Source organism: Vigna radiata, unplaced genomic scaffold, assembly GCF_000741045.1.
Source record: "Vigna radiata var. radiata cultivar VC1973A unplaced genomic scaffold, Vradiata_ver6 scaffold_7, whole genome shotgun sequence".
NCBI lineage: Eukaryota > Viridiplantae > Streptophyta > Magnoliopsida > Fabales > Fabaceae > Vigna > Vigna radiata.
In genome coordinates, this window is record NW_014543262.1 from 512192 (window position 1) to 533073 (window position 20882).

General features: G+C 35.2%; 2 protein-coding genes across 2 annotated transcripts; both read left to right on the top strand.

Moving 5' to 3' along the window:
- The first annotated feature begins 4880 nt into the window (after positions 1–4880).
- LOC106753961 (calmodulin-interacting protein 111) lies at positions 4881–13799 on the top strand. The gene is made up of 11 exons (XM_014635866.2): positions 4881–5265; positions 6001–6168; positions 6325–7205; positions 8188–8392; positions 9361–9568; positions 10581–11035; positions 11549–11975; positions 12195–12275; positions 12390–12580; positions 12661–12848; positions 13019–13799. Exons 1-11 carry the CDS (start codon positions 4966–4968, stop codon positions 13098–13100), a joined length of 3186 nt encoding a protein of 1061 aa, XP_014491352.1. The 5' UTR covers positions 4881–4965; the 3' UTR covers positions 13101–13799.
- A 1506-nt stretch (positions 13800–15305) lies between these two features.
- On the top strand, positions 15306–17939 carry LOC106753981 (transcription factor MYBC1). Its single transcript, XM_014635900.2, has one exon. It carries the CDS (start codon positions 16020–16022, stop codon positions 16950–16952), a length of 933 nt encoding a protein of 310 aa, XP_014491386.1. The 5' UTR covers positions 15306–16019; the 3' UTR covers positions 16953–17939.
- Positions 17940–20882: the final 2943 nt, after the last annotated feature.

Below are 20882 nucleotides of genomic sequence, written 5' to 3' on the forward strand. Positions count from 1 at the left end.
CCGCGGGTTTTACCCGCGGATACCCGTGCCCTCGGATTTTTTTGCCATCCCTAATTCTACATGTATAAACTTCTTCAAATTCCAAACCTTTTCATATATATCCCTACTCAAACCAAGTAGATTGTGCTTACTCCATAAGTACATAGTTCTCCCTCCTCCCAATCTCTATTAAAAAGTGCATTCTTTAGCAAAGTCTAATCATGTTGAACTTTGTTACTGATTCCAAATATCTTTAAATATTAAATGACATGGGCTTGAGTATTACATTTGACAACTAACCAAGATTTGTACCTTTCCAAGATTTCCATTTGAGTCATACTTTTTAAACATTCATTTTAACTATCAACATGTTATTTTCCTTTGGCACTTCTACCACTTTCAATATCCAATTCTTTTATTGAGCTTTTGTCAGAGAAGTGCAACATAATGATTAACATGAACAAATAAACCAACAAGGGGTGAGAGATAATTGCACAAATGATTTTATATTGGTTCAAATCACAAAGATCCTATGTCCAGTTGTTAATCCCAACCAAAGATTAACTTTCCACTATCACAAAACTATTAAATTGTTACAATCACACAAAAAAACAATTTAAGGTTTAAAAACACCTCTCTTTTTACCCCAAGAGATGATGCTCACTTCCCATGAATATCAAGAGGGATGAACACCTTTTCTGAATGCTTCACGAAGGATGACAAGCTTCACTTAGCAATAATAACAACACTCAATCATACTCCTAGTGAAAGTTCTCTCTTTTACCAACACCAAGTTCTCAAAGCCAAAGCACAAGAGTTACAAAAAAAAAAACCCTAAGTGCACTTTACTCATTTTAAAACTTGTAGTTATGTGTTAGAATAAGAGTCTGAAACATCTTTATGAAGACCTCACTCAAGGACATCTCCAAAAATCCGTTGTTATCTTTTTCTCCATGATAATTGATTATCCTACTTGATCAATTATGCATTTAATGAATGCACAATGGTAAAAAATGTGTTCAAAAACTCTAACGGCTAGTCGTGATAATTGATTATTGTAAGTCATAACCGATTATGGATAATTGATTATCACTCTTTGGTAATTAATTATTCCAGAAGTCAAATAGAGTTACTAGCATTTTGAAAACTTTTTTGTGATAATCAATTATCTTAAGTAGTTAATCGATTATTGCAGAGTATCTCTAACTCCAAACGTAATTTTAAGCATAAATTACAAGGAATCAAACAAAATACTAAGCCCTATACATGAATTACTTATTACAAAAGCTTTAACATATATGCAAGTCTTCATGAAGGTCTTCTTGCAAAGTGATCACTTGAGACATGATTTGGACATCATTAAAACTTCTATGTTTCATGATTTTGATAACAATTTCCCTTTTTTCGATGATGATAAAAACTTATTTGATTTGAAGCCTTTTTTAATAAGTTGTATTCAAAATTTATAACTCATACACAACTTAAAGAAGGGAGAGCATTAGTAGAAAAGAGATAATCATTTAAAAGCCTTTAAACAAAAATATTCCTTCCTATTTTTTATCATTATAAAAAAAGAGTTGTATAAGAATAAATTTCCACCAAAAAATAATACTCCCCCTAAATATAACAAAACAAAATTTTATTAATTGGAAATAGGGGCACAATGCAAAACATAGAACAATACAAGACAATCTAGAACTCATCACTATCTCGGTCATCTATAGGACTAATGTAATCTTCTAAAACTTGGACCCTAATGTCTAGATTTCTAATGAGGGAACAAACTTCTTCATGCCTAGAGGCCTGAAGAGCCTTGAAGAGTGGACATTTCTATAAACTGCCTAGAAATACTCTTTAAACTATAAGAGGAGCTAGTAGGAGCAGGTTTAGAAGGTCCAACAATGTCTAGGGCGTCTGCCATCTATTGATCTTCTTCTTTTGGGTTCTCGATATCATCACAATTGATATAGGTATTTCCTTGCAAGACGAAGCCCATTTGATGCAGAGAAGTAGCTCCTATCTCACTTCCATTATGGGTACTCTAAGAGGTTTCTCTAGAAGTATCAACCCCCTTATACTCACAAATTCTAGATACCAAAAGTGCATAGGGTAGAAGGTAGTGAGGATACCTCTTAGCCTTCATGAAGGTGTCGTAGATACAACTTGGCCAATGAATCAAAATATCATTGATAATCCCATAGATTATCATGATGTTTGCCTCAAAGCACTAGGTGTGGTTGGAAGCACATTGACATAACATCAACACGATTAAGAAATGAATAAGTCTCTCATCCTTCTTGAGATCACCAACAAGAACATGTTTCTTAATAACCAACATCTGGGGATCCTTCAAGAACGATATAAAGGCCATTATCTTATTAAAACCTTGAAGGCCTTGAGAGAGATTCACTGCATCCTCATGCAGTTGTAGCTGTAACTTTACCACAGTTCCAAATATCCACATCTAAAACAATATCCACTTCTTTAACCCCTATGGAGTAGATGTTTTCACGAACCTTCAAATTGAAATAAAATACCCGAACCAGATCGGGGTAGCAACGACCTTGCATCTCAAGTAAAGAATGAATACCTTGGTGAAAGATGTGTGGAGGAAACTGAAAACCATAGATGTGAAACTAGTTCAAATAAATATACTTAGGAGAAATTAGTTTTCTCTCCTTCCAAAAAGAGGTAAACTCTCTATGTTTCTTTGTATCCGCAATCCATCCACTAAGGTTGTTTCCACGATCCTCAGGTTGGGTCGAAGAGGAAAGACATGAGCTTATCTTGGTTGCAAGCTTTCTCTTTGAGGAACCAGCCATTGCAGAAGATATGGATTAAAGAAATTGAAGGGAGGAGAGGAAGATGAACACAAATAAATAGGAATGCACAAAAACCATAAAAGATGGTGTATTAATCGATTAGGAACCCCTATTTGAGAATATTTGAGAAGAGAAAAAGAAAATTCAATCAATACTCTCAAGCTTCATTGTAATATTTGCTTATTATTATAAGAAGAGAGAACAAAAAGAAACACCGAGCAAGTTTATATACTGTATTGTATTGAACACATATCCTCTCTATGCGAGTAATCGTCTAAATAACTTGTAAGCAATCAGTTGATTACAATCCTGAAGAGAATTAAAATACTTATTGTGAAACTTAGGTGAGTTAAGGAAATCTAGGCAGCATATCAAAGGATACCAAGATTGTTTAGTACTAGGAGTGGTGAAACTCAACTAGTATAGGGTAAAAGGAGTTATTCGTTGATTGGAGATACTAGGAGTGGTGAAGAATATTGCACAACCAAGAGTAGGTGAAACTCAACTAAACAGCGTATCGGGGGATACCAGAAGTGCCTAGGGATACCAAGAGTGGTGAGAATACTCAATTGTAATATTGTTGAAGATTATATTGGAACCCTCTAAGGATAGAGGAGATTGAATGCAGCTCAGTTGAAGTGAACCATTATAAAAGTACTTGTGCATTTATTGTTTACTTCGCCACCAACACATTTGTAAAATGTGTTTTCAAGGGAGTGAAATATGCATACTTTAATAACTTGTCAATGACCACAAAAATAATCACTACAAAAAAAAAAAACCATTACTTACAGCAAAAATTAGTAGGTAAACTCATTTTACCTATGAATTGCTTAAAAAAAAAATCGTAGGTAAAATGGTGGTAGAAAATATTACCTAGATTTATTCATAGGTAAATTAATTACAAATTTACCCATAGATAAATTACCTATATATTTATCCATAGGTAAAATCTGTAAGTAATTATATATAAATAAATTTGTAGGTAAGTACCTACGTATAAATCTGTATGTAATGTGTTTGTTAGTTTTAACTACACATTATTCCTAACATTGCTCATTTAATTTATATTTCATCATAATTCTTTAATATAAACTTGACAAAACCATTATATTTATTAATAAATATGTTCTTAAAACAAAATGGCTAGAGGAAAGGCAAAATAAAGGCATATGAATATGGATGTCAAAAACATGTACTTGTAAACAACTCATTATTTTACTCACATTAACATTCCAATAATTCAAGCTATTTAAATGAAGAAGCATTGAATTTAAAATAACAAAAGTTGTAAACTCCTCGATACAACTAGTTAATTTAATTAAACAATTGCCTTTGACTTGTTAAGAATAACATCTATGTATTTCACCTAGAACTTCTTCATAGCATCCTCCTAATAACATGATGTTGGATCCCAACACGAGACTTCCAATGACGACAATAACTAATACAATAATCAGGTGTTCCAAAACAATGAAATGAAGCAATGATGCCAAATTCGACTAAATTATAAAAATGTTATCTAGCAATAATGAATGATGATTGTTTTTAAATCGTCATTTATTTGGAGTTATTCCACTATAAAGTATTTTCAACAATTGATTAAAAATATAATTTAGCACTATATTATATATTGTTAATCTAACCAAAAAATTATCAAATTAAATATATATATATATATATATATATATATATATATATATATAAAGTTTTTAATTTAGGAGCTTTTGGAGTAAAAATGTGAATAGAATCGAATAGATATAGACAATCTTTTAATAAGAATGTGACACATTTCAATTGACTATATTTCTGTAAACTTATAAAAAGCAAAAATAAGAAAATAAGTTTTCTAAGTTGAAAATATTGTGTAAAATAAATTAAAATAATGTTTTGTAGAAGCTAAAATTCACGTAGAATAAACTTAATTGACTTTTTAGCAAATGATTTTAACTTTTTCAAATAGCCAATGTTACCTATCGCATTAGTTTACTTTAGTTTAACTTTTTTGAACAAGTTTATTTTTTCTCTATTATAAATATTTGTAAAAAGTTTAGGGTAAAACCCTCTTATTTTGCATGCTACACTATTCCCACCAAAACGGTAAAACCCTCTCTGCTGAAAGGGGTTTTGCATTACGATTCACAACACAAAGCAGTGCGAAACAATGCCTTCGAGCTCGAATTCAAAGCAGAAAAGAAAGCAATTGAAGGCGCAGCTGCAAAACTCACCATCGTCGTCGAATGCCACCAGCGTGCCTTCCAAAACGCAGCAACAACAAGCACAAGAGCATGCCTCTTTATGCGTAGAAGCTTCTAGAAAGTTCCCTTCTCTCATCGCTGAGTCCGCGATCGTCGCTAAAATCATCCATGTCGACGACACCGTTCCCCTTTTCAAGGGCTTCAGAATTTGGCTCTCCGAACCTTCGATGCTCTCCTTCTCTCTCTCCCCGGGTTCGATTGTGTCGGTAATCACCATCACCTTCACAAACACATTTATGATTATCATCACATTTTCTTCCACATTCGTTTTATATTGTTCAATTATCTTTTGTATAAACTAATGTACCTAAGGTAGCATTTTGGTGCCTTCTTAGACTGAGCTTGAACTGTATAGTTCCACTCGTTCGGTTCATGTATATTAGATAATATGTTTTGTATTACTGAACTTATATAGTTAATTGTATTTTTATGTGAAATTAATAAATAAAAATATGTAAAATAATTATAATTGTAAATGAAGTCGAGTTAACTACTCTTTTGGAAGTTCAATGAATTGATACCGGATCTAGTCCCAAATTATGTTCGAATTGATACAGTTCATTTCCCTCAAGTTTGAAGAGTTTAACTTTGGTTCTTATAATATTCTGTTTAAAGCAAATTGGTCTTTATGTCAGTTTTGGCACCAACTGTGTTAATTATGCTGATTTGTCATTTCTCACAGTTTGACACCTATTACCAAATTAGTTATATGAACTATAAAAAAGGAAAAGATTGGTTTAACAAAGTAACTTAAGTTGCCAGAGTGAAATTTTTGAAACATGAGGCGAAGCTGAAACCTACGAAAGCAAAAATTATATTTTAGCTAATGCATGTCAATATGGTTTGTTTTGGCAGTCCTAGTTTCATGTTGCCGTATCAGTTTGTAATTGGATTCTTTGTAATGCTGCTATACTTCTTTCACCATTTTGATTGAATTTTAGGTGTCTATTCCATCTTCAGATGAGAAAAGTTCACAATTGCATAGTTTTCCCCTCGTGTCATTAGCTAATGAGTGTGCCAAATGCCATGGACTGGAAATCGGGAAGGCGGTTGATGATGATGATGTGGGGAACTACTTTGTGCTTGCAACGGTGTTTCCTGCTAGTAAGGTTTGTCCTGTTACTATTTTTTTTCATTAAATTGTTTCTTATGAGCTGTACTTAAAGGAGACCGTTTTTTATATGTAAGTGAGTGTATGTATTTATATTTATAACCTTGCGGCATCTATCCTTACCAGACTTCTATATTTTTTGACATTTACATAGGTTTCGAAGGATGGAGTACGCCTGTCTTCAAACCTTTATTATACTATGGGATGTCCTCCTGTGGGCTCAAGTGTGTTTGTTTGTGCATTACAGAAACAACTCTTGCCTACTCCTCCTGCCAGTGGGAGCAATCAACAGCATTATATGGAAAATAGTTGTCTACCTATTAATAATTGCAAGGAATTGTATCTTCAGTTGGTTCCTTCTAAAAGTGGGCTACCGTTGAAGTTTAATAATTTTCCCTCATTGGACGTGTCTAAGGTGAAATCTAATGTCCAATTTGAGAATGACATTGTTGCTTCTCCTGCAACACCTTCTTCTGTATCAAAGTTTTCTAATGCTAGTGGTTTGTCTTCTCCACAATTTGAGGATTCAGCATCTAGTGTGCCAAATCAGAAGAGTCAATCACTGATTTCATCTGATGTCAGCTTAGCATTAAGTGATGAAAGTTCTAAGCAGTCACTTGAGACATGGGCAACTTCATGGTTATATTCTCGATCTTTACTTGTAGGGAATCTTGTCAATGTTCCAATGTTTTCAGAGTGTTTTTTCCAAGTGATAGGAGCTAAGAAGCAGCCAGTTGCCAAATCTGGTCATTATCCATCAAATGGAAGCAGTGATTTATATCCCGAGGATTCTGATATAGCAGATAGTGTATATCAGGCTTTCACTGTTAATCATGAAACAAAGGTATTTCTATCTCTGCCATCAAATGCAGCATCTGAAGAGCCAATTCAAAGGGATATACCTTGTGTGAAACTAGAACACAAAGTTGCTAATGTTAGCTTACCAGATAAAATCTCTAAATTAGGTGGTCTATCCAAAGAATATACACTTCTAAAGGACATAATTTCTTCGTCAGTGAATGATGCTTTATCAAGGTAGGTCTTGTATGATGCATATTTTCACATGTGAGTTTAACACTTAATAATGAACACTTTTATTTATTTATCTCCTTGCTGTAGATTGTGTGTTGTTCTATGCATAATTTTTTTTGGTGGATTCAAGTAGATTGTGAATGATGCTTTTAACATGTGGGTTAAATACTTGATAATGAATACTTTTATGGTTAAATATGTTTGTAATCTCTGGGCTTAGATGCCAAATTGGAATTTGTTCCTCTCCCAAACTTTAATATATTTTAGTCTTTAAACTTTAAAAGTAAATGAATATAGTTTTTTTAAGTTAACAACATTCATTTTTTTTACGTGTTAAATGGTGTTCTAGGTTGACATTTGAGTTTAAACGTGTCAAATGCGGGAAACAACTCAAATGCCAACTTGAAACATTGTTTGGCACGTCCAAAAAATTTAACTTAGTTGGGTTAGAAAGATTTTATCTATTCATTTTTAAAATTTGGGAACCAAACTGAATCCATGTTTGGGACAAAGATGAATTAACTATCATTTAATTCTTCTTTCTTGTACACTTCACTGTGTGTGAAGAACATTATTTATTTTTAATTAATGGATAACCATTGAAATTTTACTCATAAGAGAACCCATGTCCTTCATAAAAGTCACTTACTGATAGCTTTAATTTGCATATATTTTGATTTTTTTGAACAAGATAAAGTTCAAGTTATCTCTTGTTCTTAATGGATTTAATTTGCATATATTATGATTTTTTTTTTGAAACTTCATACGATTCAGTTAATTCTTTGATTTATCTAGTCAGTTTATTAGAAGCATGTATTTTGACATTTTCTTGCTGCTCATTTGTATCAGTTTATAACTGTCAATGATTAAGTTTATAGTTCAAAGTACTTAACTCAATGATCATGGTTATCTGTTCTCACATACTTATTTGCATTCGGACATGCACTTCTAAATGCTCATGCTTCTTTGTTTTTCCAAACTGTAGCTTTGGTCTAAGAACTACAAGAGGTGTCCTTCTTCATGGTCCAACCGGTACAGGAAAGACTTCCCTGGCTCAATTATGTACTCATGATGTTGGAGTCAAATTTTTCCCAATAAATGGACCTGAAATTGTTACCCAATATTATGGGGAAAGTGAGCAAGCTTTGCATAAAGTTTTTGATTCCGCCATTGAAGCTGCACCTGCTGTGGTTAGATTTTGTCAAAATATTGTGTTTCCGTTCCATTGTGTTTGTGCTAAATAATATTTCTACAAGCTACATATCGCATGAATTTGTTGAAGTTTTACATTATAGTTTCAGATCTTTAGGGTTAGTGGGGATTTTCTAATTGTGATTTCCCTTTTCTCATTTGTGATACAACTAATGCATTTATCAAGAAACCCTTAAATAATTCTGGAGTAATATCTTTAATATGGTATATTTTACTTGATTTGTGGAGTCAGTAACTCACTTGACACTTTGAGGCTTCATGAATATATAAGAATTTTGCTGCTAGAATGGTGATCTAAATAAATCAAGTGAAATTTAAAGGAGGTATAATATGAAGATTTCTGAATCTTCTGATGCATTCAATTACTAAATGTTGTTAATTTTGTATATTGGTGAGATTTGCAGGCAATAGTATTATAAAGTATATAAAGTTAAAATTTAAGCTTTATTTTTTCATTTAATGCTCTGGTTTTTATTTTAAATTCTGGTGAGAAAATTATGGATAGTTATATTTTCGTTTTATTCTTTTCTATGATCTAAAAATCCTTAAAAGTTTCCTGAATTTATATATATTCATGAATAGTTCTTTTTACGTACAACTTCAGGAAGTTATTGATGGTAGCCTCTAATTGTATTATTTAGTGATGTAAAAAGACAGTCTTATATGGGAAATTATTCTTGTATCTATAATTTATCTGGTGTGAGATTCACCACAAAATATTCAGGTGAGTGTTACACTGTTAAAGCAGGTTTAAATCAGTGACACTTTCTCTTCAATATTCTTAGATTTGTTGAAAAATTCCAATCTTGACATTTTTCTCCAAGCTTTTGATACTCTAGTTTTATATTTTTCAGGTTCAATGAGAATAGTGCCCCTGATTTTAAAACTGATGTTTATATTCAAAGTTCTCCCAATTGGCTGAATATGTGATTTCTGTTATGTACAGGTATTCATTGATGAATTAGATGCAATTGCCCCTGCAAGGAAAGAAGGAGGTGAAGAGCTATCTCAAAGATTGGTTGCAACTTTATTGAATATGATGGATGGAATTAGTAGAACTGATGGGTTACTTGTAATTGCTGCCACTAACCGCCCTGACCATATTGAGCCAGCTCTCAGACGACCTGGAAGATTTGACAAGGAAATTGAAATTGGTATTACCTATGCTAGTACCTCCCAGTGAATAGCATGCTATTATCTTAAAATAAATGCATACTTGCCTAACTGTGAATTTTACACTTAACTTCTGCCTCCACATGTTACTACTTTGTAAGCATGATCTAGTTTGATATGTAAACAGAGTGCAATTTCTGCACATGTGTATGTGTACTTTTATCAAAAATAGAAAAAATAGGTTCATAATGTACTGTTTCTCCTTTTCATTCCAATATCTAAACTTCTATTACTTTACTACTATAAATATCCTCTTTTGTTGATTATATTCTGTTATAAGACTGCCATTTCGCAATGAGGAGATTTCCAGATTTGCTATTCAATGATGACTTGATAATAATAACATTGTGCTTCATTGTACATGTTGGGTTTTGGATTTCGTGTCCCTATGTTAACATAGTATTTGAGTTTTACAGTATGGCGTCGAATAAAAAAAACCCACTACCCTTAACATTATGAAGTTTATCGTAACTATTCATTTTTAGAGGCTTTTTATTAAAAGAACACGTAACATACATTATCATGGTCTTTCTTTGAGTTAAATATTATTTTACAAATGTGTTATTTTAAATTGAGGATTTTAGCTATTACTGCCATGAGTAGTTACATAATCTCAATTGGTTCTCCGTTATTTATGAAATGGCATACCAGAAATCTGTAAAGTTGCATATTGTTGTCCTTTTATTTTGTGAAAGAGACAAATGCAATATGTGCTATTTTTAGGGCCGGGGTATAATCACCACAAGCTTTGTTGTGCAACTTCTGTATTCCGTGAGTCAAGAAAGGGAAAATTAGAATTCCATTTTGATCCTTGAAAATTACCAATGCCACTATGGTGTAGTGGTTATTTACATGTTCATGAGTGACTTTGACTCGTAAAATAATGTTAGTCTGAAGCAAGCATTTTGGGATACAGATCAATTTTTCTGTTTTAAATACTTCAATATATTAACAGAGTAACTCATTCAATGTACATGTCAAATCCATATGCAGGTGTGCCATCCCCCAAACAACGTTCAGATATTTTGTTCACTCTTCTCAATGAAATGGATCATTGTCTCTCTGAGTTACAAATTGAACAGCTTGGTACAGTCACTCATGGTTTTGTGGGTGCTGATCTAGTTGCACTTTGCAATGAGGCAGCCTTGATTTGTCTACGGCGTTATGCTAGCTTTAAGAAGACCTATGATTCTTGTTCTGATTATATAACCGGGAAACCTGTTATGATGAATAGTGCAACAAACTCAATAGATCATTTGGATGAGGCAACTTCATCTACTTCAGATATGTCTGCCGTCAGTTGTGTATTACCTTCTTGCATGGTAAGAAGGACTTGTGAAACTACGGATATAATTCCTGATAGTGTTAAAGAAGAGCAGATATTGAAAGTAAGCTTTGAAGATTTTCAGAAGGCCAGGATGAAAATAAGACCTAGTGCCATGAGAGAGGTATGATTGATGCCATGAGTAGGTTTTTTTGCGAACTTGTTTTTACAAAAGTATATTATCTGTGAGCCAAGATTTGTCTTATTTGGCTTATTTTGGTATTCCTTAATTTTTTGCTAATCGCTTTCAAGTTTCATCATAGAATGCGTTGCCTTAGTGTTTCCAACAGGCATATCCTGGCTCATTAAAATTATTTGTACAAGGAATGCCATCTCTTGTCACCACCCCCGTTCAACTGTGATCTGTTCTTAGCTGCAATCAGTTTAGTCACTTATATCTATGGAATTTCTTTTAAATAAAATGATATTCCTTTTGTATTCTCTTTATCTACACTTTATTTTATACAAACTATTGAACTTGTGATCACAATGCTTTGGTGAGATCGGATGTTCTGTTCATGTAACGTTGTTTATAACATGATTAGATATGCACAGATAAGAATTTTCTACTTCAAAATTTTTATGAAAAGGGATTGTGAAGCATAATACTTTTGTTATCAAATTTGTGAATGCTTAGGTAATCCTTGAGGTTCCAAAGGTTAATTGGGAAGATGTGGGCGGTCAAAAGGAGGTCAAAGCTCAATTGATGGAAGCAGTTGAATGGCCACAGAAACACCATGATGCATTCGACCGTATTGGAACTCGCCCTCCTACAGGTGTATTGATGTTTGGGCCTCCAGGTTGTAGTAAGACCCTCATGGCACGTGCAGTTGCTTCTGAGGCAGGGTTGAACTTTCTAGCAGTCAAGGGTCCTGAACTCTTCAGCAAATGGGTTGGTGAATCTGAGAAGGCCGTCAGATCATTATTTGCAAAAGCAAGGGCCAATGCCCCATCAATAGTATTTTTTGATGAAATAGACAGTCTTGCTGTAACTCGTGGGAAGGAAAGTGATGGTGTTTCAGTGTCAGATAGGGTCATGAGTCAACTTCTTGTTGAGTTAGATGGTTAGTGATGAATCTTGGGCTGTGCAAATATGAATTATTGCGTATATACATATTGCTTAAGATGTAAGATAAATTGGGGCTTATTCAGCTTGTGTGTGGCTCCAAAGCATGGTGATTTGATATATGTGGCCAGAAAATGATTTTTTTTTTTTAAATCAGTTAGTTTTGAAGTTTGGACTGGGATTATATTTTTCTTTTGACAATCTTTATTTGTGTCAGGTCTACATCAAAGAGTTAATGTCACTGTCATAGCTGCTACAAATAGGCCAGACAAGATTGACCCTGCCCTTTTAAGGCCAGGTACCTCTCTCTTATGTTGTTCTCCAAGTGTTCTATGCCCATTCAGATGCATGATGGTGGATGAGTTGTATTAACAGCATAAATTTTAAAATGACTGACGTTAAACATTTACAGGACGCTTTGACCGTCTGCTATATGTTGGACCTCCAAATGAGGTGGATAGGGAAGAGATATTTCGCATTCATCTACGTAAAATCCCATGCGGTTCTGATGTTAGCCTTAGAGAACTAGCTCTACTCACAGATGGTTGTACTGGGGCTGACATATCATTGATATGTCGTGAGGCAGCTGTTGCAGCAATTGAGGTGTGTCAATCAACATGACTTTTTGATGGATGTGTTGTCACTTTTTGCAAAGTAAATTTGTTTTGATGTTATGCTACCAGGAGAGCCTTGATGCTTCAGTTATAACAATGAAGCATTTAAAGATGGCAATCAAACAGATCCAGCCATCAGATGTTCACTCCTACCAAAAGCTGTCAACAAAATTTCAAAGGGCCGTCCAGTGCAGTGATATAAAGGATGAATTCAATCCTATGCAGTGCGACATTAAAGCTACCCACTTCAACATTTGGTAAACATGTCTTGTTTCATCCTGTGATAATTAGAATTCATTTGTTTTTTTGGGGTCCACTAGGTGGAATTAGAAATTGAAAATGGTTTTGCTGAGCTCAGCTGACAACTGACTTTTACAGCTGAAAACTAAATTATTTTGTTTTTCTTTTAATGGCTCTGAATAAGCAGGAAGTTCATAAAATCTTGCACGTTGTTCCTCTATCAGACTCCAGCTTCCATCTTCAATTTAAGAACTGCTCGAAGTAGTTAACTACAGGCCTCAGAGAACTATTATGTTTGTCATATTCCTCCCATGGCTGGGTTCATTTTCATTAATTGAGGATCATCTGCACTACAAACTCTAGATTGAGCCTTTATTACGTAAGAACGCAGTTTCATATTTGTTATATTTCTGAGGCTGGGTCTACTTGCTTATGGAGCACAATCATAAGGATCAATGCGTACACCAACAGAAAAAAAAAAAAGGTGCAATTGCTGAAATATGTGCTGAAAGATGGTCAGCCTTTCCGGTGAAAGATGGATATATTTTTAGAATGATTACTAACATGGTCTTGCTTGGAAGTTTTGCTTGCTTCAACCTTTATTACTTTTGAAGGTGAGAGAAGCAAGGACGTTGTCTGAGGAAACGGCCACTCAAATCTGTGTCTTTTTCAGCAGGCCAATTTTCTAAAGGTCTCGACCACATAGGTTTACACACAAAATAATAAATTATGGAGTTTGTTGATTAAACTTACATAGCTTGAGGAATATGTTGTAAATTAGCTGAGAGCAACGCATATACAGATTACCCTTGTTTTGGCCAATTGAATGCGTCATAACAATTGTAGATGAAATTGTTTTACTAGCAATTTCTTTAGCAAATTGGTCAAAAATTTCTTAGCTGAAAAGTTGATTTTGTTAACTTTTGTAGATGCTGCATTATTGACACATCATTAGATTATTATTATCATTATTAGTCTTCTTTGTTGGATGGCTGCAACGGGCTCACTGAATCTACTCATTGAAATGTACAAGTGATTTTTATTTTCGTACGTTTGTTTAATGGGAATCTATTTCCCCGCTCAAAATTACATCTCTACCCTGTTTCCCGTCAGTCATGAATGATGCATACTTTTTGGTATGAGATTTTTTTTTGGTCAAAGGGTTTTTCGGGCACGATAGTTATTTTGGTGTTTGATGACTTATGTTTAGCCACGTGTCTTCAGTGAGATTTGAATTTCCAAACTGCTAGCACATATTGTCTATATATTTTCAGCTCGGCAACTGAGTTAGATCTGAATAATTTGTCTGCGATGATTGGATAAACATCAGGAATTTAGATTCTTACCATTTGGTAGTTTCTTAGGCTGTCAAATTTTCATGTGAATATTAAATAGTCTAGCAATAACAAGACGCCACAAACTTTTGTCAGCTCGTTACTTTTCTGTCGTAGTGTACAAAAGTTATACTTTTATTTGTCACTTATCTGTAATTAAAAAAATCCGCGGTAAAGTTGTTTCGTTTATTTTCATTTTACATCATTGTAATGTTTTATTTTTACAAACCCATAAATCAGCATGAAAAGAAAAATATGTGAAAATGTTTGGTTATTGTATTTTGTTGGATTTGATCTCGGAAGTCCAATAATATTATTGCTCCAATAAAATAGGATACGTATTTTTTATTATGAATGAGAAATATAGGTATTGTTGAGACGAAGTTATTGAAGTGGGTAATATTATATTAGGGAAAGACGAAGAGGAGGTATGAAGACAGGGTGTTCGATATTTCTAATTGTAGACATGTAAATAGTTTTGGATTGGTGGGTATTTTTGATGAATATTCCTGGTAGAGAAAAGAGGGAGAAACAAGTGTAGCACCAGAAGAGAAGAATAGTATAGGAGGGCATTGTGTGATAAATGCCAAAACATTAATGATAGAAGAGATACACCTGTCATGATATTGGTATTTTGTTGAAACATCAAACATGGGTATCACATGGGGGTACCCTTATCATATTACTTTGATTCAATTGGTCAGTCAGTACTGTTGGCAATACTGCACGAGGAAACATGCCTTTCTAGGGACAATAATTGCACCATCCTCTTTTACTAAGAATAGGTAGACAAACACCTCCAACCCTTCATGCCTCTTGTGTTTCCCCCTTCACCTTCTTTTGTGTAGTGCTGCAAATGCAATACAACAACACACTACAATCTATGACTCACTCACTGAGTCATGATGAGTAATTGGGTATAAATCCATTTCTGCAACAACACAGGTATCCCACTTCCAACAGTTCCCTTCTGGGCATTTCATGCTTTCTGTTCCAACTCCAAACTAAACATACTTTCTTACTTTTCTTTCATTATTAATTTCCTCCACTAACCTTTTTCAATTATTTTATATACCTCATCCTCCTTTTTTCAATTTTCCCCTAATTAATTAATTAAATAACCTTGTATTGTTCCCTAATTCATTCACCGTTCAGTCAAATCGAATTTTAACTTTGAAAACGGAGACATCGTGAGAGGCAAACCAACACCAGCTCAACTTATTCCCTATCTACCAAACAGGAAAGAAATTCCGCAAAACCCAACAATCTTAATCTTTGCATCTTTCTCTCTCTCTCTCTCCACATTCCTTCCCAGATCAAAAATCTTTCCCATACCATACCCGTACATTTCATCCTTATTGCCCACATCCCACTTCTCTCCCACCTCCCTCCCCACTCCCTGCATTCCACGCGCCACTCTCTCCCCTGCCAAATATTTTTAAAAAATATTTTACATTCACGAATTCCACCGCGGACAAGGGAGGCGCGTTTGTCCGCACGCCCCGGCTGCGGAAAAAAAAGTAAGAAAAATACTGGAGCGATCTTGTAACACTCACTCTCAAGTAAGAAGACCCCCAAATCCCGGAAAAATAAAAATCATAAGGAAAAGCATCAACAACAGTGCCCACAATAAAAAGCTGAAAAGAGAGAGAGAAAAACAAGATCCACCTCGAACCTCTCTCCACACTCCACCCTTCGTCACCACCACCACCACTCTCACACCCTCTAATCCAATTCTATTCTTCACCCAAAACGAATCAAATCCCAATCTTCGCCATCACATCCACACCCTTTCCTTAAACCGTTAAATTTTCAAACAACAAACAACAACAAGAATTTCCTCCTATTCGAGAAATGAGGGAAGAGGATTCCAATTGGTTTTCGCGATGGGAAGACGAGCTCCCTCCGCCAGAGGAACTCATGCCCCTATCCCAAACCCTAATCACGCCCGATCTAGCCATGGCTTTCGACATCAGAAACCCCCACACAGCCACCAACCCCAACACCGCGCAACATCATCAACACCAACAACACCCACCGCAACAACAACCACAGCAACAACCTTCTAACCCATCCTCGCTCCCCAACCCTCAGCAACCCACCTCCAACGACTTTGCCGACTCCGGCGAGCTCGGCTCCGGAACCGCCGGCGAGGAGCCCGCTCGAACCCTCAAGCGCCCCCGCCTTGTGTGGACCCCGCAGCTCCATAAGCGCTTCGTTGACGCCGTCGCCCACCTCGGCATAAAAAACGCCGTTCCCAAGACCATAATGCAGCTCATGAGCGTCGATGGTTTGACCCGAGAAAACGTGGCCAGTCACTTGCAGAAGTACCGTCTCTATCTCAAACGCATGCAGGGGATTTCCGCCGCCGGACCCGGTGGTCCTGGAGGTGGCGCCTCCGGCGCCGTCGCGGACCCCGCCACTGACCACCTCTTCGCCAGCTCCCCGGTGCCGGCGCATTTCCTGCACCCCGCGACCAGGCCAAATTCGGATCATTTCCTTCCGTTTGTGCCGGTGCCGGCGCTCCACCACCACCAGCAGCAACAGCAGCAGCTGGCTGCGGCGGCCCAGTACCATAGGCAGGTGAGCCATTTCGGGTCTCCGCCGAATGGGCACTTCGAGAACCCGTTCATTTCTAGGCCTAATCTTCAGAGGATGGGTGGGGGTGGAGGTGGTCCTGTGCATAACCACCACCCTGTGAGTGGCTATGTGGAGGATATGGAATCTGCTAATGCTGCCTCAGGAGGTAGAAAGGTTCTTACTTTGTTTCCAACTGGGGATGATTGATTGAATGAATTTTCATCATATATGATGACAATGATGATCTTGATGACGATGATGACGGTAATAGTATGGTACTCTTTGGTCTTTTGGTATGTGTCACTGTGTCCTTGTTGTATTCTGAATGTGAAGTTTATTTTGGTTAAGGTCTTAATTGGTATTTTTGTGTTAGGGTTATTGTTAATGAGTTTGGTGTTGCTAATTGGGGGTATTGGAGTCTAGAGTTTAAGTGTGCAGATTCAAAAGCTTCAGCAGTCATGATACTTCTAGTGGGTATGGTGTAATTAATTAATAACCTTGTGGGGTACCAATATCCGCTGCTGTTTGGGTTAACTTCTCCGTCAGCTTCAGGTGACTGACATTCATCATGATGTCACTTTTGAGCGGCAATAGTAATGCAGCTGCCAGTAATTCTGGATGACAATCAGTGGTTTCCTGGTGTTGAGGCTTCCTCTGATTCTCTGGGAATTGGTTTCTGGCTGGATGAATTCCGGAGGATCACTGAATGGATGGATTTATGTTGGTATTCATAGAAGGATTGACAAAAGATGTCAATTTGGTATCTGTGTCTGCAGGTGGTAGTAAACACGGGTTACACTTTGTAGAAACTAATGGAAGCTAAACTCATTGGCCGTGTTTGGTTGTGAATTCTTCGACTAAGTCCGACAACCTCTATTGCGAAAGACTTGTTTCCTTGGTGGTGAGTTTGTTGTGCTGCGTAGAGGTGAGTTGTACATTGTTTGATTCTATAGAAGACTTGAATGCCTGATGTGAGGCAATCCTTTAATATTCTAATCTTACTGCCGCGTGGGGTCTATATGTTAGATGAACTCAAGTAAATCAGTTTTCATAATTTCTAGGTTTACCCTACTTACGAAAACAATAAGTTCATGTTTACTTAATCATGTAATTCTCATTTGACTGGAATTCTCTTATTTTCTTTTGTACCGGGACTCTTCTGAAGTCTTTTAATTTGATGATTATGTTTTTAGAGACACCGGTGTGATGTTCCAACTGTTCACAAAGATCTTTTTTCTAGTTTTAAATGGCATGGCAAGGGTGCAACTGGTGTTTTTGAAATACTAAGAAATATATACTCTGTTTGAGTTCATTTCCTATATGATATATGTTATTATATGTGATAAAGGGATGAACATCATGATCTTGCACTAGAAAAATATATGTATACATATCATAGAATCAGTATGAGTTGAAACATTAATAGAAATAGCCACACATTATGGTTAAGACTGACAGTAAGGTCAAGAAGTTTGAAAATTAACAACCAGTTATCTGTCCAGTGTATTTTTGGGTCATCCGTCTCCCCTATCTATCTTATCTTAATTGCAGTTTCACAATGTCAAATTAAAAAGAGTGATCTCCTCTATCTATCTTATGTTAATTGCAGTTTCTCAGTGTCAAATTAAAAAAAAAAAAAAGTGACTTAACAGCGTAGTTTGGTGCGGTTTAGTTATTCGTTGCATCTTCTCCAGTTACTAGAGTTTCTTCATGTGTTAGTAATTTTTCTTGAATTTATTCATGTTTTTAAGGAAACATATGGACTAGATTATTTTTGAAAAAGCTTATAAACAAATTTATTGTCTGTCCTTTCAGGGCTCGCGTGAATTTTAATTCCTGTTGTTGTCTATTGTATATATATTAGTTTTAATTAACAAATGACGTGGCACATATTTGTTATGATGAACTTGAGCTGTAATGCTTTCTTCACAAACAACGCACCACCCAACAACAATTTCCTTTTTGAAGTCAGAGTTGGAAACGTTACAAATTTCTTTCTATCTTCCATGTGAAGAATATCCTTGTCATCTGTAACTAAACTACTGTTTAGTTTTCCTGTCATCGGTAAACAACTTGTAGACATTTATGTGACATTCTACTGAGCCACGTATAACGGATTCTTATGGGTGACCTAAATCTTTCAGTACCGAATTATTTTCCTACGTTGTCTGAAGCATTGTCTTGCCCTGTTTCGGGCTGTTAGTTTTTTCTTTTCTGAATAAGAAAAGAGTTATTGCAAAAATTAACTAGAGGAGATTTTATTTGTAAGTAGAAGTTATAGAGAAGAAAGTTTGGTACAGTTTACTAGTTTATAAATGGTTTCATGACAATAATGGCATATCACTATCTCTTGTTTTCTTAGTGGTCACGTTACTGTGTCTTGTTTTCTTAGCAGCTACGACAGGTACAGTAGGTTGTAGAAGTAAAATGCTTATGAAATTTTCGTGGGTTTGACATTTGGTGCAAAGTAATAGATATTTTTACCCTTGAGAGAGGAAAAGTTGAACTCCTTATTCAAAACTGGAAGAAAGCAGAGGTTGTACACACATCAGCAGTCACTAAGTTTGTGGGCAGAGCCTTTGTCATTTTGTCCACTTCCAACTAATCAATTGTATGAATGGTGGCCGTCAAATCTCTTATGACTAATGTCATCCCAAGACTCAACATGAACTACATTTTTTATGCCTAAAAGTGTTCACAGCAACAACCATCTTAATTATTTATTCTTAAGATAAGATAGTAACCACAATGGAAAGACAGATTTATCCTCTTAGGCTATGACAATGAAAAAAGTGAAGATAGTCAATTCTGCTTATTTTTTTTTTATTTATTTGTTTGCTTGTACATGTATATAAGTAGAGCTGTCAAAACAGGTCATCTGACTAGGTCCAACCCATCACGGGTTGATTACTTGGTGTCCAACCTGGCTCATTTATTAGCGAGTCAGAAAAATTTGAACTCAGTCCGATCTACTAGGAGTTGGTGGATAAATGGTTGACTCATTGACTCACTTAATTATATTTTTTTTAAATGAAAAAATTACAAACTTTCTATAATTTAAATCTAAACAAATTTCACTCCCTTTGAGTGTTTAATTAGATTTGAAAATTGGAAACTTAAATAATTTTCTCAAGCAAAAAAAATAATAAATATTTTTTTTATAAAAATTAAAATTAAATTTTAATAAAATAAAATTAGGTATGTGGGTTGATGGGCCAACTCGACCTATTACAGGTTCAATCCGGATGAATCGGGTTGAAATATGACTCGCATAAAAAAAATACAATTTTTTTAAATTCAATCTGGCTCGAGATCGTGGTGGCTGGGTTGACCTGCGGGTTGTGATCTATTTTGACAACTCTATGTGTAAGAGACCATATTTGATTTTTGCAGTTGCAAAGGAATGGATTAGGTGGGCCATATGTAGAGAAGAAACCAAGCAAAAATAAAAATCTTGTGTCTTTGTTTCCTATATTAGTAATTAATTTTTTGTATACACTTAACACTTTTTTTTTCAGATAAAACTCACGAATCGTAAATGAAACTCATTTAATTGAAGGTTAAATTTGCATTATTCAGTAGAATTTACGCAAACTAATTGATATCAGTGTGTTGAAAGAAAGAATGTTAAAAGTGAGTCATTTATATATTTCTTTTGTGGCCCAATAGATATCTCATATTCAAATAACACAATTGACTTGTAAGTGGGCCAACCAAATCTTGCCCCATTTTTGTTATTTAAGTATGGGCCACATGGCTGAGATTTGGGCTCGGTGACGTGAACATGATGTAGTGGATTCCAGTACAATGGTCAAAGGATTGGAATAAAATTCAGATCATCTTGCTCCAATAAAAATAATATGTGATTTTATAAATAATGTAAAATATAAGTAAGATCAACATAAACAAAAATAATAATAGTCCAACTCACCACCTTTTTCCGTTGATCTTATTCAATTTCTTTGGTTCAGCAAACCTTATTGGTCTATGATTTATATATGAAAGGTGGCAAGATTATTTTCATTGTTGGGGAATAAAACTTTGACCATTTTATATAAATAATTGAAATCAATTTCATCAGCTTTATTTGTTGGATTTCGTATAGAATCTAGAGCTTGGATGAGAAAATAACATTTA

Bases quoted from the DNA above. Each gene is read 5' to 3' on its own strand.
- LOC106753961 (XM_014635866.2), top strand. From the start codon at position 4,966: ATGCCTTCGAGCTCGAATTCAAAGCAGAAAAGAAAGCAATTGAAGGCG. The intron at 11,976-12,194 runs GTTAGTGATGAA...TATTTGTGTCAG, and splicing joins ACTTCTTGTTGAGTTAGATG to GTCTACATCAAAGAGTTAAT. The intron at 12,849-13,018 runs GTAAACATGTCT...CTGAATAAGCAG, and splicing joins GCTACCCACTTCAACATTTG to GAAGTTCATAAAATCTTGCA.
- LOC106753981 (XM_014635900.2), top strand. From the start codon at position 16,020: ATGAGGGAAGAGGATTCCAATTGGTTTTCGCGATGGGAAGACGAGCTC.